The sequence below is a fragment of the Canis lupus genome, chromosome 1 (genome assembly GCF_003254725.2).
Source record: "Canis lupus dingo isolate Sandy chromosome 1, ASM325472v2, whole genome shotgun sequence".
NCBI classification, from domain to species: domain Eukaryota; kingdom Metazoa; phylum Chordata; class Mammalia; order Carnivora; family Canidae; genus Canis; species Canis lupus.
The window spans coordinates 108153585-108170667 of record NC_064243.1 but is presented as its reverse complement, the minus strand read 5'-3'; the positions used below and the strand labels follow the sequence as shown (position 1 = coordinate 108170667).

At 48.4% G+C, this 17083-nt stretch overlaps 1 protein-coding gene and 1 long non-coding RNA gene across 11 annotated transcripts in view; one reads left to right on the top strand and one right to left on the bottom strand.

Moving 5' to 3' along the window:
• Positions 1–17073, bottom strand: part of LIG1 (DNA ligase 1) — a 38440-nt gene extending 21367 nt beyond the window's left edge. The window contains exons 1-9 of one of the 10 annotated variants that reach the window (XM_049108942.1): positions 16937–17073; positions 11053–11117; positions 9424–9513; positions 8615–8750; positions 6320–6443; positions 3451–3546; positions 1543–1647; positions 553–669; positions 308–383 (exon numbers count right to left, since the gene is read on the bottom strand). In XM_049108942.1, coding sequence (XP_048964899.1) covers positions 308–383; positions 553–669; positions 1543–1647; positions 3451–3546; positions 6320–6443; positions 8615–8750; positions 9424–9513; positions 11053–11069 — 761 coding nt within the window. In that variant the 5' untranslated portion in view covers positions 11070–11117; positions 16937–17073. Of the gene's footprint in view, positions 1–307; positions 384–552; positions 670–1542; positions 1648–3450; positions 3547–6319; positions 6444–8614; positions 8751–9423; positions 9514–11052; positions 11118–11506; positions 11550–16452; positions 16541–16774; positions 16863–16932 lie in introns of those variants that run through there. The other 9 variants (XM_025424468.3, XM_049108952.1, XM_049108940.1 and 6 more) reach the window with 9 other exon arrangements.
• On the top strand, positions 9510–11392 carry LOC125754948 (uncharacterized). Its single transcript, XR_007410134.1, has 2 exons — positions 9510–10218; positions 11267–11392. It is a non-coding gene; the product is annotated as an uncharacterized LOC125754948 (long non-coding RNA).
• Positions 17074–17083: the final 10 nt, after the last annotated feature.

Sequence of the window (17083 nt, the reverse complement as noted above, 5' to 3'; positions counted from 1 at the left end):
TGATCCTGGGGTCCTGGGATGGAGTCCCACATCAGGTTCCCCACAGGGAGCCTGCTTCTCCCTCTGCCTGTGTCTCTGCCTCTCTCTCTGTGTCTCTCATGAATAAATAAAACACAACCTTAAAGAAAAAAAAATCCCCAAAACACGTCATTAGAATAATCAATCATAATCACCGATGGTTAAAGTTGAAAATTTCTAGTGATCACTGGTCTCATGGTTAGAGGAATCCAATCAAGAGAATCTGGACTTCCTGCATGCCTCCTCTTAATGCTCGGTCCTCTCTACTTGACAGCTGATACAGACTCACCCCTTGGTCTCCTCCTGCCTTGGAGTGCCAGGGTCCTCTTCTTTCCCTTCTTTCTTGGTTGCCGGTTTCCGCGGGGCTGGTAATGAAGTCAGGAACCTGTATGTCCTCCTCCTGAGAGCCCCCACCACCCAATCATGGGGCCAGGAGTCAGGGGTCAGACCTTCCATGGGGTGGGGCGTGCTCTGGAGAAAGGCTCACCTGCCCCCTTGGATCGCGCTGGCAGCTCAGGGGTGGGAGACACTCACCAAAGAAGCTGCTGACCGTCTTGGGGGCTCTGGTGGGCGGCTTAGCCAAGTCCTCGTTCTGAGCCTCCTGCTTCCCAGACACCGCAGGCTCCAACGTGCTATCCACCGGGGGCTCTGCTGCCAAAGCAAGAGATGTCAGTTGGTGATGCCAACTTTCAATCCGAGGCTTCATTTGTCACCCAAGGTTGTTCTGATGCCATAAATGGAAAAGGCCATCAGTTCGGACCCTTGTCTTTACGAGCCTCTTGGGTCTGATGCTTTTTTGTCAGTACTAACAGAATTCTCTCTAGCGTTTGGTCTGAGCCCGGAGACTTCATGGACAGCAGCAAAAAAAAGACATCTCAGCAGGATCAGAAGAAAATGTTTCCACATCTCCTGCAATTGCAGAAAATCAGATACGATGTGCATCCTCAAAACGTCCCCTCACCTGGTGCTGTTTCTCATACAAGAGTTTCACAGACACCTGGCTGCAGGGCTTGTGAGGGTAACTATAACCTCAAAACCCCCCAGCTCAGCCGGGCTGCCTTACTTCATAACTACCCTCAGTAACGTTTAGTGCCTGTGATTTCTCAAAGATACAAATATTTTGAGGATGACTGGCTCTTTCTTCTTTTCCCAAGTGCACGGGGGAGGGGTGAGGGGAGGATTTTAACCATAAAAGCAACGATGATAATAAAACCTCTGATTCCCCTAGAATTCACTTTTTGAAAAAGATTTCATTTATTTATTTGAAAGAGAATGAGGAAGGACAAAGAAGGAGGAGGGGCAGAGGGAGAAGCAGACTCTCCACTGAGCAGGAAGCCCAAGTGGGGGCTCCATCCCAGGACCATGAGATCATGATCTGAGCTGAAGGCAGACACTTAACTGACTGAGCCACCCAGGAGCCCCCAGAATTCACATTTAAACAACACACTTGAGTCTTATTTAAAATTAACTGGCCTCGGAAGGCCAAACCAGAGAGCTGGGGCTGCAGGGGGACTGGAAACTCACGGGAGGTCTCTCGGTGCTCAGGGGATGTCACAGGTTGGTCCTCCCCTTCTGCCTCCTTCTCTTGGGTCACTTCAGATTCTGACAGGCTTTCTGGTGGGGTCTCTGCTTTAGATGACAGAAAAGTCAGATGGAGAAAAAAAACACTCTGACCCCCAGATACATTTCAACTCCTGAGACATTCTGCTCTCATTTGCTCCTGTGCCAATCAGGCATGTCTATAAAGCGCCAAGAGGTGTGAGCCCGCTCCTGGTCAGCCCCAAGCACAGCGGGGTCTCCAACAGAATCCAAACCCCACGTTCATTCGCCTGAGCAGCTGGAAATGGACAGACAGTGTCTTCTTATCAACTTCTAGAACTATTCACTGCAAGGTGCAACTGGAAAGAGTTCCAAACGCACATGATTAACTTGATAGAGGTAAAAATGAAAAATGTTTTAAACTGGAAAAAAAAAAATCACACCTCTAGAGTAATTAAATAATGAAACTGCGGAAGTGACCCTGAGAAAAACATGCCTTAGGTTCAAGAAGCTACTCGCCCTTCCAAGGCCCCAGACGCAGATACCGGCTAAAAAGTGCACCATTTACAGTAAGATTGCAAATGGACTAAACATCACTGATAGAAAGTCACATATGCCCTCGGGAAGTTGAGCCCAATGAGGACCTTTTATTCAACAAACACTGACAGTAGCAAAGGCAGCAATGGATCGGATCCTGGCAGTGGTTCCCACAGGTGCCGTGCGATAGTTCCCAGTTCCAGGGATGCTACAGGAACTACTAGCTCGAGGTATTTCAGATTTCAGTATCCTCAGACCACCGGCCTCACAATTTCTGATGCTAACCTTTCTGCAGAGCCAGGCTTTCACTGGTTGCTGTGATCAAAGCTCCGCACTGGGGCAGCCCCAGTGGCGCAGTGGTTTGGCACCACCTGCAGCCCAGGGCGTGATTCTAGAGACCCGGGATAGAGTCCCGCATCGGGCTCCCTGCGTGGTGCCTGCTTCTCCCTCTGCCTGTGTCTCTGCCTCTCTCTCTCTAGCTGTGTCTCTATGAATAAATAAATAAAATCTTTAAAAAAAAAACAACAAAAAAAAAACAAAGCTCCGCACTGCGGAAGCCCAGATAGCTCAGTGGTTTAGCGCCGCCTTAGGCCTAGGGTGTGATCCTGGAGACCTGGGATCGAGTCCCATCTCAAGCTCCCAGCATGGAGCCTGCTTCTCTCTCTGCCTCTCTCTCTCTGCCTCTCATGAATAAATAAATAAAATCTTAACAAAACAAAGCTCCGCACTGCACAAACGCCAGCCAACAGAGAACGGGAAACGAGGGACTGCAATGTTTGGGCAATCGTGCAGAGGCCAGGACACATCCTAGCTAGTGGCTAATCATGAGTATTTCAAAATGAAACAAAAAATAGCGCTTTTCCTTTCAAAGGATGTGCACTGTTTTCTCAAACACCCAGGTTCGTGAACCATCAACAGTTGTCTGGACATAACTATTTAATAAATGGAACTGCTAAGGTGGTGGCCCAGGGAGGGAGGGAGGGAGACAGCAACAATTTACTAAGACCTTCTAAGGATGCTGTGATAGGCTGGGGAACTCTGCCTTCCGATAACATTTCTAAGGAAAAAGAAGTCATGGAGAGGAAAACATTTTCCATCAAAACAGATAGAAAAACAATAAAAATGGGAAACTGCCTATGAATCAATACTAAATTATAGTGGTCCAAACAAATGCATTTCAAAATGCTCTCGTAACAAATAACTGTTGGTGTACAGGGTTCTGTATGGCCACACCTAGATTCAGGGACATGGAGATCGGGGATCCTAACAGTCTGGCCTCTGGGAGAGGCCCCACCCTTCCAGATTCCCTGCCACGTGCACTGTGCACTCCCTCCCTCCTTCCTCCTGGTGCCTCACCTTCTTCTTCCTTCTTCTTCTTGGCCTCTCTGTCCTCATCCTTGCTCTGCTCTTCCAGGACATCCTGTATTGTCCGCTTAGGAAGCTGCTTCCGAGCTGAGGAGGCAAAGGGCTCAGTATGGCTGACTTTGTGGGACCGCCTGCCCCCGGTCCAGGGAGCTCAGGCCCATTGGTAATGGGGGCCCCTGAGAAGGCTCCAGGACCCTCCCCTTCCGCCCCAGGAGGTCTCATCCTTCAAGCTCTGCTGCTTCCTGGCTGTGTGAACCTGAGGAGGTTACTGAATCTCTCTGTGCCTCCCTCTCTTGCGTGTGCAGAATGGAAACAATCTGCGAGAGCTGGTGATGCTATGATGCGCTTGGCCCAGTACCCAGAGCTGACTGTAGTAGCTGCCCTTGGGGCCACATCTGTACCCCTAGGATTTGCCATCAGCGTGTATCCTGGGTGGCTCTTCCGGGGGCCACCAAACATCAGGGAAGCAACAGGCTCCAAGAAGGGCCCTTGTTAATGATTGATGAGAAATGGTACATAAACGCAGAGCCGCTCTGAACTGCTCCATCTTCTGCTATGTCTCCTTCCTTCCCTGAATCACTCATTGTCCGTGTTCTCTGCACTCCCCAAAGAAATGCCTCACTTCTTGAACTATTGTTTCAGAGCTTTAGAAATTGCTTCTAGAGGACTCTAAGCAAGATGCTCAGGCATGGTGAGGAACTGAGAGGCATCTGTCTTTTAATTATCTCTAGTCACCTTCTCCTTGGCCTCCTGGACCTGGTGGCTCCTTTGCACGGTTGCAGATGGATCTACTACCAGCTGTGGCTGGCAATGCCCTAATTGCTCACAAAGCCATCCACATTTCCTCACCCCCATTCCAGAAGCAAGCCTTCTGATATCTGCTGCCATGCTACCCCCATCTCTCTCCAGTTGACCTAACTCTTCCCACGCCACACCACATAATCCTTCATTCTCCATGACCTGGAACTCCTGCAGTTCCCAAACAGACCTCTGGGCCCTCACACTTGCTATTCGGTGGTCCTCTAGGAAACAGTTCAGATGTCCTTTCCTCTAAAAAGAATTCCATGCCTCCCTGGCCCACCCTGAGGGTCAATCTGAAGGTCAGCCCTGAGTTTCCAGCATGCCTTGGGCCACAAAGCTATTTCATGACACCCCCACCTCCCACAGTCCTCCTGTGGCACCCCAGCACTCCCAGGACAAAACCCAGGGTCCTGGCCTACCATGCCAGGGGCCCTGCGGGAGCCACCCCCACTCTCCTCTCTCACTGCACACTGTCCTCAAACTATCCCTGCTCCCCAAATTGCATTTGATCCTCCAGAAACACACCAGTGCATGCGATCCCAAGTATCATGCTGTTCCTCCACTGAGGCTCTGCAGGGCACTCATGGCTACAGCAGGAAAGGCTGCTCCCCCTCAGCCCAGTCAATACTACTTCATCTTCTAAGACTCAGCTGGGGGTTACTCGCTCCGTCTTGGCTCAGGTCTGAGCTCCAATAGTTCTGAGCCCTATTACCACTGCTGCTTCTTTTCTTTTTTTTTTTTTTTTTAATTAAAGAATTTTTGAAATTTTTTATGTAAGTGTAATTAACATGCAATCTATTAATTTCAGCTGTGCTGAGTTTTTTTTCAAGATCTTATTTTTAAGTCATTTCCCTACCCAAAATGGGGCTCGAACTCATGACCCTGAGATCAAGAGTTATAAACTCTTCCAACTGAGCCGGCCAGGCACCCCCAGGTGTGCTAGCTCTTATACCACCAGTGCTGCTTGATGGAAATATATAGTGAGCCACATACGTGGTCTTAAACTTTCCAGTAGTTAATTCAAAAAAGGAAAAACAATCCATATGAACTTCATTTTAATAATAGTGTATGTAACCCAATATATCCAAATATACTAACTCTAACATGTTGTGTTTTCAATATTAAAAAAAATAAACATTCTTTTTTCCACAGGCTTTGAGTCTTCAAAGTGTGATGTACTTTAAATCTCAACAACTGGGCGCTACGTTTTCATCAGAAATAGCGGATCTGTGTTTGGATTTCACAGAATTTACAGTTGAAGAAGAGTTACACACTCAAGTTATTCTTAACGTGCCTGAAAATCTTCCGTAACTCAATCTGGCACCAGCTTTCACTCTTAAATTTAATGAAAATGATGTTAACACTGAAAATTCAGTCCCTTGGTCCCCATCTGCCATCTCTGTCACCCAACATAATGTGAAGGTCTCTTACTTGTGCCTCCTCACCCCAAACAGAACCTTCTTGATCTACCAGGGGATAGAGGTACCATTCCTCAGGCCAGCTTTCTGCAGACCATCTCCAGTGTCCCTGCTTGGTGTCCCAACCCTGTGAGCTACACACCAGCACATTATCATCGGTGCCCTGAAGGGCCTTCTCAATGCCTACTTCCTTCTGCCATTAACCCTCTTCCCTGCTCACTATTCCTTGTCCTTCATGGGCTCGGCTGGGTGAATCTCTCTTCTACAAGTCTCTCTCTTCACTGTGCTCCCACAGTAAGCTGCACTGTCTCCTTGAGGCATGTACCCACAGTTCCAATGACCAGTGTTTCCTGAGCACTCACTCTGGGCTGGGCTGAGTTCCAAGCACTTTCCACCTATTTGCTCTTAATCTCTGTATGATAAATGCTGTAATTATCGTTGTCTTTGTTGTACAGATGAAGCAATCAAAGCTCCGAGAAGGTAAGTCATTTACTCAAGGTCACACAGCCAGTAGATGGTGAAGCCATGCTCTAAACCACAATGCTAAGATCAGAGCTGTCACAAGGATGGCCGCCTGGTGCACAAATCCTCCTGCGGACAAAGACAGGTAAGGGAAAGGGCAGGGGCCTGTGTGTCCTCACCAGTGCGCCGCTTTGGGATCCCTGCTGAGATGTCCACAGGAGAGGTACTGGAGAGGGAAGGGCTGCTCTCGGGATATGTGACAGGGCTGGGAGGGGAGACTTGTGGAGAGCCTGGGGCAGGTTTCTGGAAAGCAAGAAAAGAGATATTTTAGAGTGAGGGGAGGAAGAAGTGGCCACCTCCTTGTTGTTTTCCAAATAGTTAGGGGTAGTGAATTCTCTGTCCATTCAGGCCTTCTCCTCTCTTACCTGGGCCTTACCCTCCTGTGGGGTTTCATGGCGCCAGACTCTCCTTTATCATGGATGACAATAACAACTCTCTGTTTTCTAAGGTAACAGAACCTTTGATTTTTAGCTAGGCATACAATGGCCCAACTGAAAACCACATTTCCGGGGTGGCTCAGTGGTTGAGCGTCTGCCTGTGGCTCACATCATGATCCTGGGGTTCTGGGATTAAATCCCCCATCGGGCTCCCCACAGGGAGCCTGCTTCTCCCCCTGCTTATGTCGCTGCCTCTCTCTGTGTCTCTCATGAATGAATAAAATCTTAAAAAGAAAAAAAAGAAAAAGAAAAAGAAATCACAAATCTCAGCCTCCCCTGTAGCTAGGTGTGCCCAGAAACCTGAGAACTACACTGCCTGGCATTCCCTGAAGCTAAGTGTGGCCAGGAGCCTCACTACTACACAGCGCAATATAAAGGAAAATGATGTACACTTCCCGTGAGTGTCTTGCTCTTCTCACTGGCTGAATATGGACATTCACTTGGACCAGGGCATATAGGGATAAAAGCAATGGTACAGAAACAGCCTGAGAAACTGACATACTAATCCTGGACTTTTCGCGCTCATTAGAGAGAGAAATTCCTACCTTGTGTAAGCCCGTTATTTGTATCTGGGTTTCAATCCCTAACTCATCCTACTAGGCCCTCTGCCACTTATTAAGTGATTGCCCCTCAGCTCCAAGGCTACCCTGTCTACTCTCCCTCATGATGCTGGGACTCCGAAAACCCCTTTCCCACTCCGACAGAAGGCTCTGTCAGGCAATGCCCTAACAGGACACCAGAGAGGCCTACTCCAGCTGGATTCAATTTACTGCATTTCCAATAACACTCACAGGGCCTGTGATGTGATGCCCCGTGGATGCCAGCACCCTTACCCAGGGTGTAATTGTGATGTGATTGATGTGATGTGATGTGATTGCCCCTGCTTCACAGATCTGACCAGGTGCTCAGGGCACCACCTGTAAGCTCAGAGACCCTGGCCCCCACGAGCCAGCATCTGAAGGTCTATCAGCTCCACAGCTCCAGGGATGGTGGCTGCACCCTACTCTCTCTTTTTTTTTTTCCCTACTCTTTTCACCCCTGCAGTGACCCAGTTGAAAACTGCATACCTAGTTGATAATTCTTTGTATTAAATTCTCTCTGTTCAAATCACTCTTGTGGTTTTTCTCTATTTGGATCCTGATAGACACAGGCCCCACAAGGATGTTGTGAAGGCTGCCTGGGACCCAAAGCTACCCCTGTCCCTCTCCTGCTCACAACCATTCCAAAGATCCCTAGCAGCGACAGTGCAAAGTCCAAGCTCCTAAAGCGGCCCCTCCCAGTCCCTGGAACCTGTGAATATATTCAGGTATGTGGCAAAGGGCAATTAAGGCTGCAGAGGGAATTAAGGTCACCAATTGGCTGCCCATTCAGTGACTTTTAACAAGGGAAGGAAAGAGGAAGGAAGCCAATGTCTCTGGAAAAGATGGAAAGCCTTCTGACAATAGGAGAAACTGCATGTATCTTTGAGCCTGTAATGTGGATGATGTGTTATTCTTATTTTTTTTAAAAGATTTATTTATTTATTCATTCAGAGAGAGCGAGAGAGAGGCAGAGACACAGGCAGAGGGAGAAGCAGGCTCCATGCAGGAAGCCCGATGTGGGACTCAATCCTGGGTCTCCAGGATCACACCCTGGGCAGGTGGCGCTAAACCGCTGCGCCACAGGGGCTGCCCGATGTGTTATTCTTAGACCCATACATGAACTGAGTCCTTTCCTGTTCACAGCTACCCCATGAAGTAGGTGCTCTCAAGAGCTGCAGGTTATAGGTGAGGTGGCCGAAGCACGAGGCAAGGAGCCTGCCCTGGGCACAGGACAGAGATGGAACCGTGTACAGCAGACTGTCCATTTGCTCCAGGGAACAGGTGCTAAACTCCTCCACCTCCTGGAGCATGAGCACTCCTGAGCAGGTTACAAGAGGCTAATGGGAATTATGGCTTCTTCCAGAAATAATGAATAGATAGGTTGGTGGGGACCTACCTGGCCTTTGGATGGCGTGAGGGCTTCGTCCTCCTCCTCCCCTTCACTGCCCAGGACCCGGGCCACCTTCCGCCCTGGCCTCTTCACTGGAGAATCGCTTTCAGGCACCTCTCCATTCCGCTCCTTCAGTGCCACCCTGGAAGGTGGGAAAATGGGGGTGTTCCAGCAGGCAGAGAGGGTATCCTTTCCCGAATGCTCCAGCTCCTTCACTTATGTTCCATTCCTTTCCTTTTCTTTCAAGCATTCCATGAGCTTTTTCTAGGCGCCTCCTTGGCATATAGTTTTAATCATCCATCTATCCACTGCATTCACATTTCTGGAGGCCTCCTGTATGCGCACCTTCTCTGTGATGGACAAGCAATGCTAAGGAGCAGATGGGAGTTCCAACTGAGAGCAGAGAATGGCCTCTGACATCCATTTGGACATCCTCTCTTTTTTAGTCATACAAGCCCCTGAGATTTAGCTAGGTCCACGGGCTCTCAGCTACAGACTATCATTCTCAGCCTCCCTGCAGCTATGTGAGGGGTTCTCACCAATACGATGGAAGAGGTATGGTCAAGCATATGACTTGCTCCTGACTGCTTGCCCAGTCTCACTCCTGGAACTTGGGACTTACCAACCTGCTTGGACAACACTGAGGCCCTGAATCCAGCTGTGCCTGAAGCAGGACCCACCTCTGGACTTCCCAGTTACTGAAGTCAAAAAATTCCCTTTAGAACCCCCAGATGTTCTGAGCTGGGTCCGAAACACTCACAGCCAAGAGAGCCCTGACTTACAAAGGAACAAATTCACCTAGCCCCGTTACGTACTTTGGGGGTGGCTCTGTCTCTCTGATGCTGTTGGAGGTCTCCTTCTCTGGCTTTTTCGCTTTGCCCTCCTTCTTGGGGTAGAAAAATGACCTGGAGGAACACAGGAGAGGAAAATGGGAATGATAACAGCATAAAGAATCAACTAAGCATTTTTGGTGGAGATAAACACACCAAGTCCCCACCCCCAAGGAGCTGACACTCCCTAAGAGGCAAATGTTAAGTAACTAAATATAAGACATTGGGAGGTATGAAGTGCTCTGGAAAAGATAAATAAAGCAAGGCCTCCTTTGTCCACCTGGACTGGCTGGACTGAATAGCTGGCTTCCAGAGAAGTGAGTAGTGAGGAGGGACATTGAAAACGTGATGGTGGAGAGGCCTCGCCCACACTCTCCTGACCAAGTGAGTACAGTCAGCATCACCAGCGATGTCCCAGGCACATTGTTTACTCCAACTATGAGGTGACAAGAGGTTACCTTACTTCGCTGCCCATGACCCCAGCCTAGTTATGAGAACAACATCAGACAAATTGAGGGACCATCTGCATGTATCATGACAAAGTCTGAGAAACTGTCACCTGAAGTGACACCAGAGGGAACCGAGGAGGCATGACAACTAAATGCAACATGATACTCTGAACCAGATCCTGGAATAGAGAAGGGCATTAGTAGATACACCAATGAGATCGGAATAAAGGGTGGAGTGTAGTTACCAATAATGTACCAACGCTGGTCCCTTACTGGGACCAACAGGCCACAAGATGTCAACGGTGGAAACTGGGTGCCTTTGTGGAAAGAGGTATGTGGAAATGGTCTCTACCACCTGAGCAACTCTTCTGTACATCTAAACCCATTCCAAAATTGACTCCTAATTTACGGTCAGCAATCAACTGATCAAGCTAAGCCAAGACAAGCCACAGGCAGAAAGCTGTCAGAGGTGCTCTCCACCCTGGACCCACGATGCCCAGACTCGTCTTCACGTGAGAGAAATGCAGCCTGTGATGGTATCCAGGTCTGGGTCAACCTAGAATCCATCCCCTTCTTCCAGGAGCAGCCTCACCAGTTTCCTACTGGGACATCCCCTCAATTTCCAGTGAATGAGTTCTGGCAACTGAATCCAACCAAGCCTGAGGCCATTAATTCGGAAGGCTTCAACTACACAGGCCACGCAATTCCCCGTCTCATTTTCCTGAAGCCAGCTTGCATTACAACAGGGTTTCCCCCCCTGGACATCATGGATATTTCAGGCCAGACCGTTCTTCATTGTGGGGGGCTGTCCTGTGCACTATAGGTGTTAAACAGCTACCATGCCGTCTCCTATCCAGTAGATACAAAACAAACCCCCTCTCTGTCCCCAGGAATGACAACTAAAAATGTCTCTGGACACTGCCAGCTGTTCCCTGGGGGGCCAAACCACTGACTGCAAACCCCTGATGCTGCGGAGTCGGTGTTTCTGAACCCCGCAGCTAAAAAATTCTGGTTAACGTGCTACCCGTCCCCAGATCCCACATCTCATATTCTGTCCTGCTCGCTGGGAAACTCCAATTTGGAGGCTAACCTGTGTTCTTCCAGGAAAAAGCGAAGGAATAGAAAGATAAGCAGAGAACTCAGAGTGTAGGATGAGCATCCTTACATGATACTCCGCTGCATGATGGATCAGAATGCTCCCTCCTCCTTCTCTTCTCCAGCCAGCTGTTCCTGAAACAGAAATCCAGATCCTTGGTGGGGCTGCCAGTTGTGCAGAGACCAAAACATGTAACCCTCCTTCTTTAAGGAAAAAAAAAAAAAAAACCCACAAAATCAGAAACATGAGTTTCCCCACTGATAAGAAAATCTTGTTTTTATAGACAAACTGATCTGCTGGTGAGATTTATTAGTGAAGAAAAAGTTCCAAGTCAGACCAAGATGAGATGCCTCCTTGATCGTGTGGAGCCAGGCTGCTTTTCATTTAACATAAAGGAGACTGAAACCTACAGATTTGGTTGTTTATTTTTGTTTCTGTTTGTTTGGATTTTTTTTTTTTTTTAGTTTTGTTAGGGGTTTTGGGGGAGGAATTAAGTTTCAAGATCAGCAAAAAATGGAGCCACCTGGGTGGCTCAGTCAGTTAAGCATCTGCCTTCAGCTCAGGTCATGATCCCAGGGTTCTGGGATCCCCATGTTGGGCTGTCTGTTTGGTGGGGAGTCTGCTTCTTCCTTTCCCTCTGCCCCTCCTCCCTGCTCGTGCTAAAAAAAAAAAAAAAAAAGTCTTAAAAAAAAATAAGTAGAAAACTGTTTTTAGGTGATTATATAATATCCTAAAACGACCCTGAAACATGGCAGCCCATTAAATAATACCCACTGGTGCACATGAATCAGCTGCTGAGCAGTTTCTAAGGTACATTGTTAACAGAAACGAGGGGCAAAACATCCCGCAGAGAACATCGATTCCAGAAAGTTATGTACTGTATGATTCCATTTACGTAACAAATGACAAAACCTAGGATAGAGATCAGGGGTTGTCAGAGCTTATGGACAAAAGGTGGGTGGGGAGCAGCTATATAGGGGCAGCACAGTGAGTGCCTCTGTGGAAACAGACTGTTCCATATTCTGACTGTGGTGGTGGTTACATCGATCCTTACAAGGGTTTACACTGTACATATGTGCACACATGAGCACAGGCATACATGTGCACACACACAGCCAAACCAGCTCTGTGGTCTAGTTCATGGTACTGTCCAACGCCAACTTCCTGGTTTTGATACTGGACTATGGTTATATAAGATGTCACCATTACAGGGAGACAGATGAGCTATTTTTACAACTTCCCGTAAGGCTATACAATTTTTTCAAAATAAAAAGTAAAAAAAAAAAAAAGTATGAAGACACTCTCATGTACTAATATAGAAAGATGTTCCAGGTACCTTCAGTAACATTTTAAACAGTGATAGTACATAAAAAGGACAGAGAACAGTGTACGTAATGTGCTACTGATTCCGTAAGACAGGAGAAAATAGGAACACATCTATTCTTTAGGCCTGCTTTTGTTTGCCAAATAGAAACTCTGGAAGGATAATCAAGAAGCCAATAGAAGCGGCTGGGGGGCTCTCAAGGTGACTGGGAGTAGAAATGTGAACCAGGCCTGTCACTGCATACTTCTATCCTGATTTTATTTTAGATCCTGCATATTTATTACCTATTCAGTTAAAAAAAAAAAAAAAACACCAGTAAATAAAGGCCCCACATAACTGTTCAGATTTTATTATCCGCCTCCTATCCCCTTCCTCCAGGGTCCCTCTGGGGAATGCCCTCCCCTCCTTCCAGCAGCCAGTCCCTCCTATGCCCAACTCTGAGAACTGGATGAATGTCCAGATGCCTCCCTGGGGCACCTGCTATAAGAGACTCTCCATCTCCTGACCTCCTGTGATGGCTAACTGGTACTTCTCTTGTCACACATATCATGTTGACCCTCTGTTCTCCTGATTGTATCACAGCTCATCTTTCCAATCAGACTGGGAGCTCTGGAGCCATGGGGCTATGCCTGGTTCACTCCCATCTTCTCCAAAAATTATCTCCCAAACTTTAGACATTCTCCATCCTTTTGAAATTTCAACTGTATCTATGTAAAACCTGAGTTTTTTCCCCTTAATATTTTTTCTGTTAAAAAGAAAAAAATCAACTTTATTAACTGGGGGGCTTACTAGGGACCGGGCACCATTCCAAGTGCTTTATTTATTTTCCAAGTGCTTTATATGAATTAATTCATACAAGATCTATTACAATTCGTTATTATCCTGATTTTATGAATGAAGCAAAAGGAGCAGAGAGATCAAGTAATTTGCTCAAGGCCACACAGCCTAATGGGTTGAAAGCCAGGATCAGAGTCCGGCTCCGAAGTCCGTATCTTTAACGGCTACCTATTCTTGAGGTTGAGAATGGCAGGAGTCACCCTGTATTGGGATCGAAGGGGTGGTGGGTGGTCCTTAGAACTTGGGGTGGTTGAGATAACCAGTGTAAAACAATCATGTTACCCAATACCTACCAACAACCCGATCAAATATTTTCAATTTTTATCCCCATCTCGCCAATGACGAGACACACAAAGAATCACAGAACTTTTAAGTGGCAAAGGGGGTAATTTGGTACAGTAGCAACAGAAGACTAAGTTAGATGGCAAATAGCTTTCTGTTGCAGTGCCCCAGGCCCAGTCCTTAGGCCTCCTCTCTGTCTTGTTAACATGGACTCAGAGGGCTTCAACGTACTCTATGATCAGAACCCCAAAATATCTAACTCCAGCTATTATTAGCCTCTAAATTCAAGGGGCACATTCTGGTTTTCTGCACTGGCATCTAGATGTCCAACCAACTTCTCCAATTCAATGGGCCCAAAACCAAACTCCAGGGGACATATACCCACACATTCCTTCTCCTATCTCTGCGTTGGTAGCTTTTCAGTCAGAAAACCTGAAGTCAGAAACCCTGGAGTCTACTACATGCATATTTAACCGTTAAAAATAAAACAGAACACCTGACAATATCAAGTGCTAATGAGGATGTAGAACAGTGGGAATTTCTGGTGGGAATTCAACATGGTACAGTCACTTTTGGAGAAGCCTGGCAGCTTCTCAAATGGTGAAGGAAACATGCTTCCCATATGACCCAGCAACCCTACTCCGAATTATTTACCCAGAGAACTCCTATGTTCACACAAAACCCTGTAATTGAATGTTTACAGCAGCAGATCTATTTACATTCACCGAAAACAATCCTAATGTTCTTCCACAGGAAATGGATGAACAAAATATGGCACATCATATGCTTTTGTTTGCTGAACTGTATCCCACTGTAGGATGTACTAAATAAAACTTGTTTACACTCACATGGCAATAAAAAGGAATGTAGGGATACACTGCAGGGAGGGAGAAGGACCAATGGTTGAGGGGGGGTTGCCTATACAATGGAGCACAAGAATTGCTTTTTGTACAGTATCTTGATTGTGGTGATCTTTACATAATTCTACACATTTCATCATCGACAGACTTAAACACCAAAAAGAATAAACTCACTATATGTAAATTTTATTTAAAAAAAAAGGGGGGGGGCAGCCTGGGTGGCTCAGTGGTTTAGCGCCGCCTTCAGCCCAGGGCCTGATCCTGGAGACCTGGGATCGAGTCCTACGTCAGGCTCCCAGCATGGAGCCTGCTTCTCCCTCAGCCTGTGTCTCTGCCTCTCTCCCTCTCTCTCTGTGTCTCTCTTGAACAAATAAATAAAATCTTAAAAAAAAAAAAAAAACCCTTACATTGTTGATTCACCTCTTTTCTCACACCCCAAACTTATGAATCCCACTAGCAGGCATTGCCTCCCAAACACCACCCAGTCAACCGCCTCTCAGCATCCCACTGCTACCAGTGAGCAAGCAAGCGCTGGTCTGGCTACCGCCACCCCTAGCCTGCTGTACTAACCCCTCACTCCTTTCCTTCCCAGCAGTTAGCACAACTGGACCTTATAAATTAGAATTTGTCCCACTCTCTGGAGTAGTGCTTCTAACACAATTTGCTGCATGATAGGGACATTTTATACCTGCAGAGTCCAAAAAGATCACTCTACCTATATGTGCAAGCATTTGAAGGCAGCTAGTGCTACTGAGGAGCTGAGGTTTTCATCTGTTTCTAATGAGTTTAAATCTCTATATGTGGCTGGCTGCTACTCTATTAAGCAGTGCAGGGCTAAAATGTTGAGTTCCAGAAAGGTAAGGATTTTGTCCATTTTGTTTAGTGATATGGCCACAGGATCCAAAATTGTGCCAGGTACTGAATGCATTGGCCCATCTGCATGTCTTTATTTAAAAATCTGGGTAACAGGCAAAGTCAGTTGAGCTCCCAATCCAACTTGAGTTGGGTTTCAGCTCAGGTCATGATCTCAGGATTGTGAGATTGAGATCCATGTCAGCTCCACACTGAGCATGGAGCCTGCTTGGGACTCTCTCTCTTTCCCTCTGCCCCTCCTCCCTCTCAAATAAATAAATCTTTTTAAAAAGCTGGAGTAACAAAAACATCATTACTAAAGAATTTAGGGTTCTTAAGCAGGATCTTTCAAAACTGCAGGCCACGTGACAGGAAGCATGATATAAAAGAGTCAGTTTGAGGATGACCAGCCAAAAGGCTCAAGTCTTTTTCTTCTCGTTAATAAAAGTTCACATTTCCTGACCTGTCTGTTCCCCTCACCACCTTCCACCTTGGAAAGTATTTTACACCCATTCCCCTAAACATGCTACTCTCTCTCATCCTCTGAAGCTCAGAACAGCTCAGCATCCCCCAAAAGACAAAGAGGAAGTTGAAACAGGAGAAAGAAAGTGATTCCTTCAAGGCCACACAGCCAGCCAATGGTGGATACCAGAAACACAGAGCGCCAGTTCTAAGAACCACCTGGGATTATTCCAGCCCACTCCCAGACTTCCTGAATCAGAAACTCTGGGAATAGAGGGGGGAATCTACAGGCCCAGCAAGCTCCCAGCGAATTCTAAAGTAAGATGAAATTTAGGAGGTCTTACTTAGACTCCACGGGCCTTTGCCTCAGGCCTCCCTCAAGCTAATAGGTCAGAGACCTATTAGACCTCCTAATCGGACGACAAGGAGATGGAGGCCAAAGAAGTGATGTGTCCTTAATCCCATTTCCTGCTGTCTCTCCTCAGTGATTCCCCTCTGCGTTCAGATGCCAACCCCCTCTTTCCAAATGCTCATCTCTTCTCTGAGCCAAGAGCACCCCGCCCTGCCTTGCCTTACCAGCCTTCCCCTCACCTAAGGACATCAATAACCTTCTCTCTCGCCTCCCCAAGCTCCTCTGGCCCTCCCTCCACCCTTTAGGGCAACGATAAACCTCGACCTTTGGGTTACTCTCTCCAGGGCCCCCTCCCTCCCCAGGCCTCGGCCTCCCGGCTGTGTGTCTAACCCTACCTCTGCTCCGCCCCCTCATGAGGGGCCCACAAAGCCAGAACTCTCAAACAGAAAGGTCCCGACCTTTCCTAAGGCTTTGACCTAGACCTGGACAAGACCACTGACCTCTCTCTGACCAGAGATCCAGCGGGATCCTTCCCCAACACCGTCTAAAGCCGACCCTACTCTGAACCTCTCCTCTGGTCCCGCCTCCCAGCACCTGGCCCCGCCCACTAACACACATCTCCCCAACCCCCCTTCCCGGTGGCCCCGCCCACCACGTCTTTCACCCCCAGCCCCCCCCCCGGCTTCCGTGACCACGCCCCCCGTGGTGGCCCCGCCCCCAGGCCTCTCCTCAAACCCTGTCGGGTCCTACGGACTCGGGCCCCCGTCTAGCCTCCCCTTGGCCCTCTCCCGCCGGCGGACGCCCCCCGTCCCCCGCAGCGACCTGCTGCCGGCACTCTCCCTCTCGCCGCGCTCTCGGCTGCCTGAGCGTCGCCCCACGCCCGCTCCCCTGCAGCCGACCGACTCGGCGGAGCCGTGGGCCCGGAGCGTACGACACGGGCGCCGCCCCCAGATCTCCCAGTCCCGCGCCGGCGGCCACACCTGCCTCGCGCCGGCCCCGCGCGCCACTGTCCTGCGCGTCACACCCAGAACCGCTCGGCGCTCGACTGCAGTCCTCAATTCGCGCCACGGAATTCGCGCGCAGACTTTGGCGGGCGGGGGCGGGGCCGTGCGAGGGGCGGGGCCCGGGCGT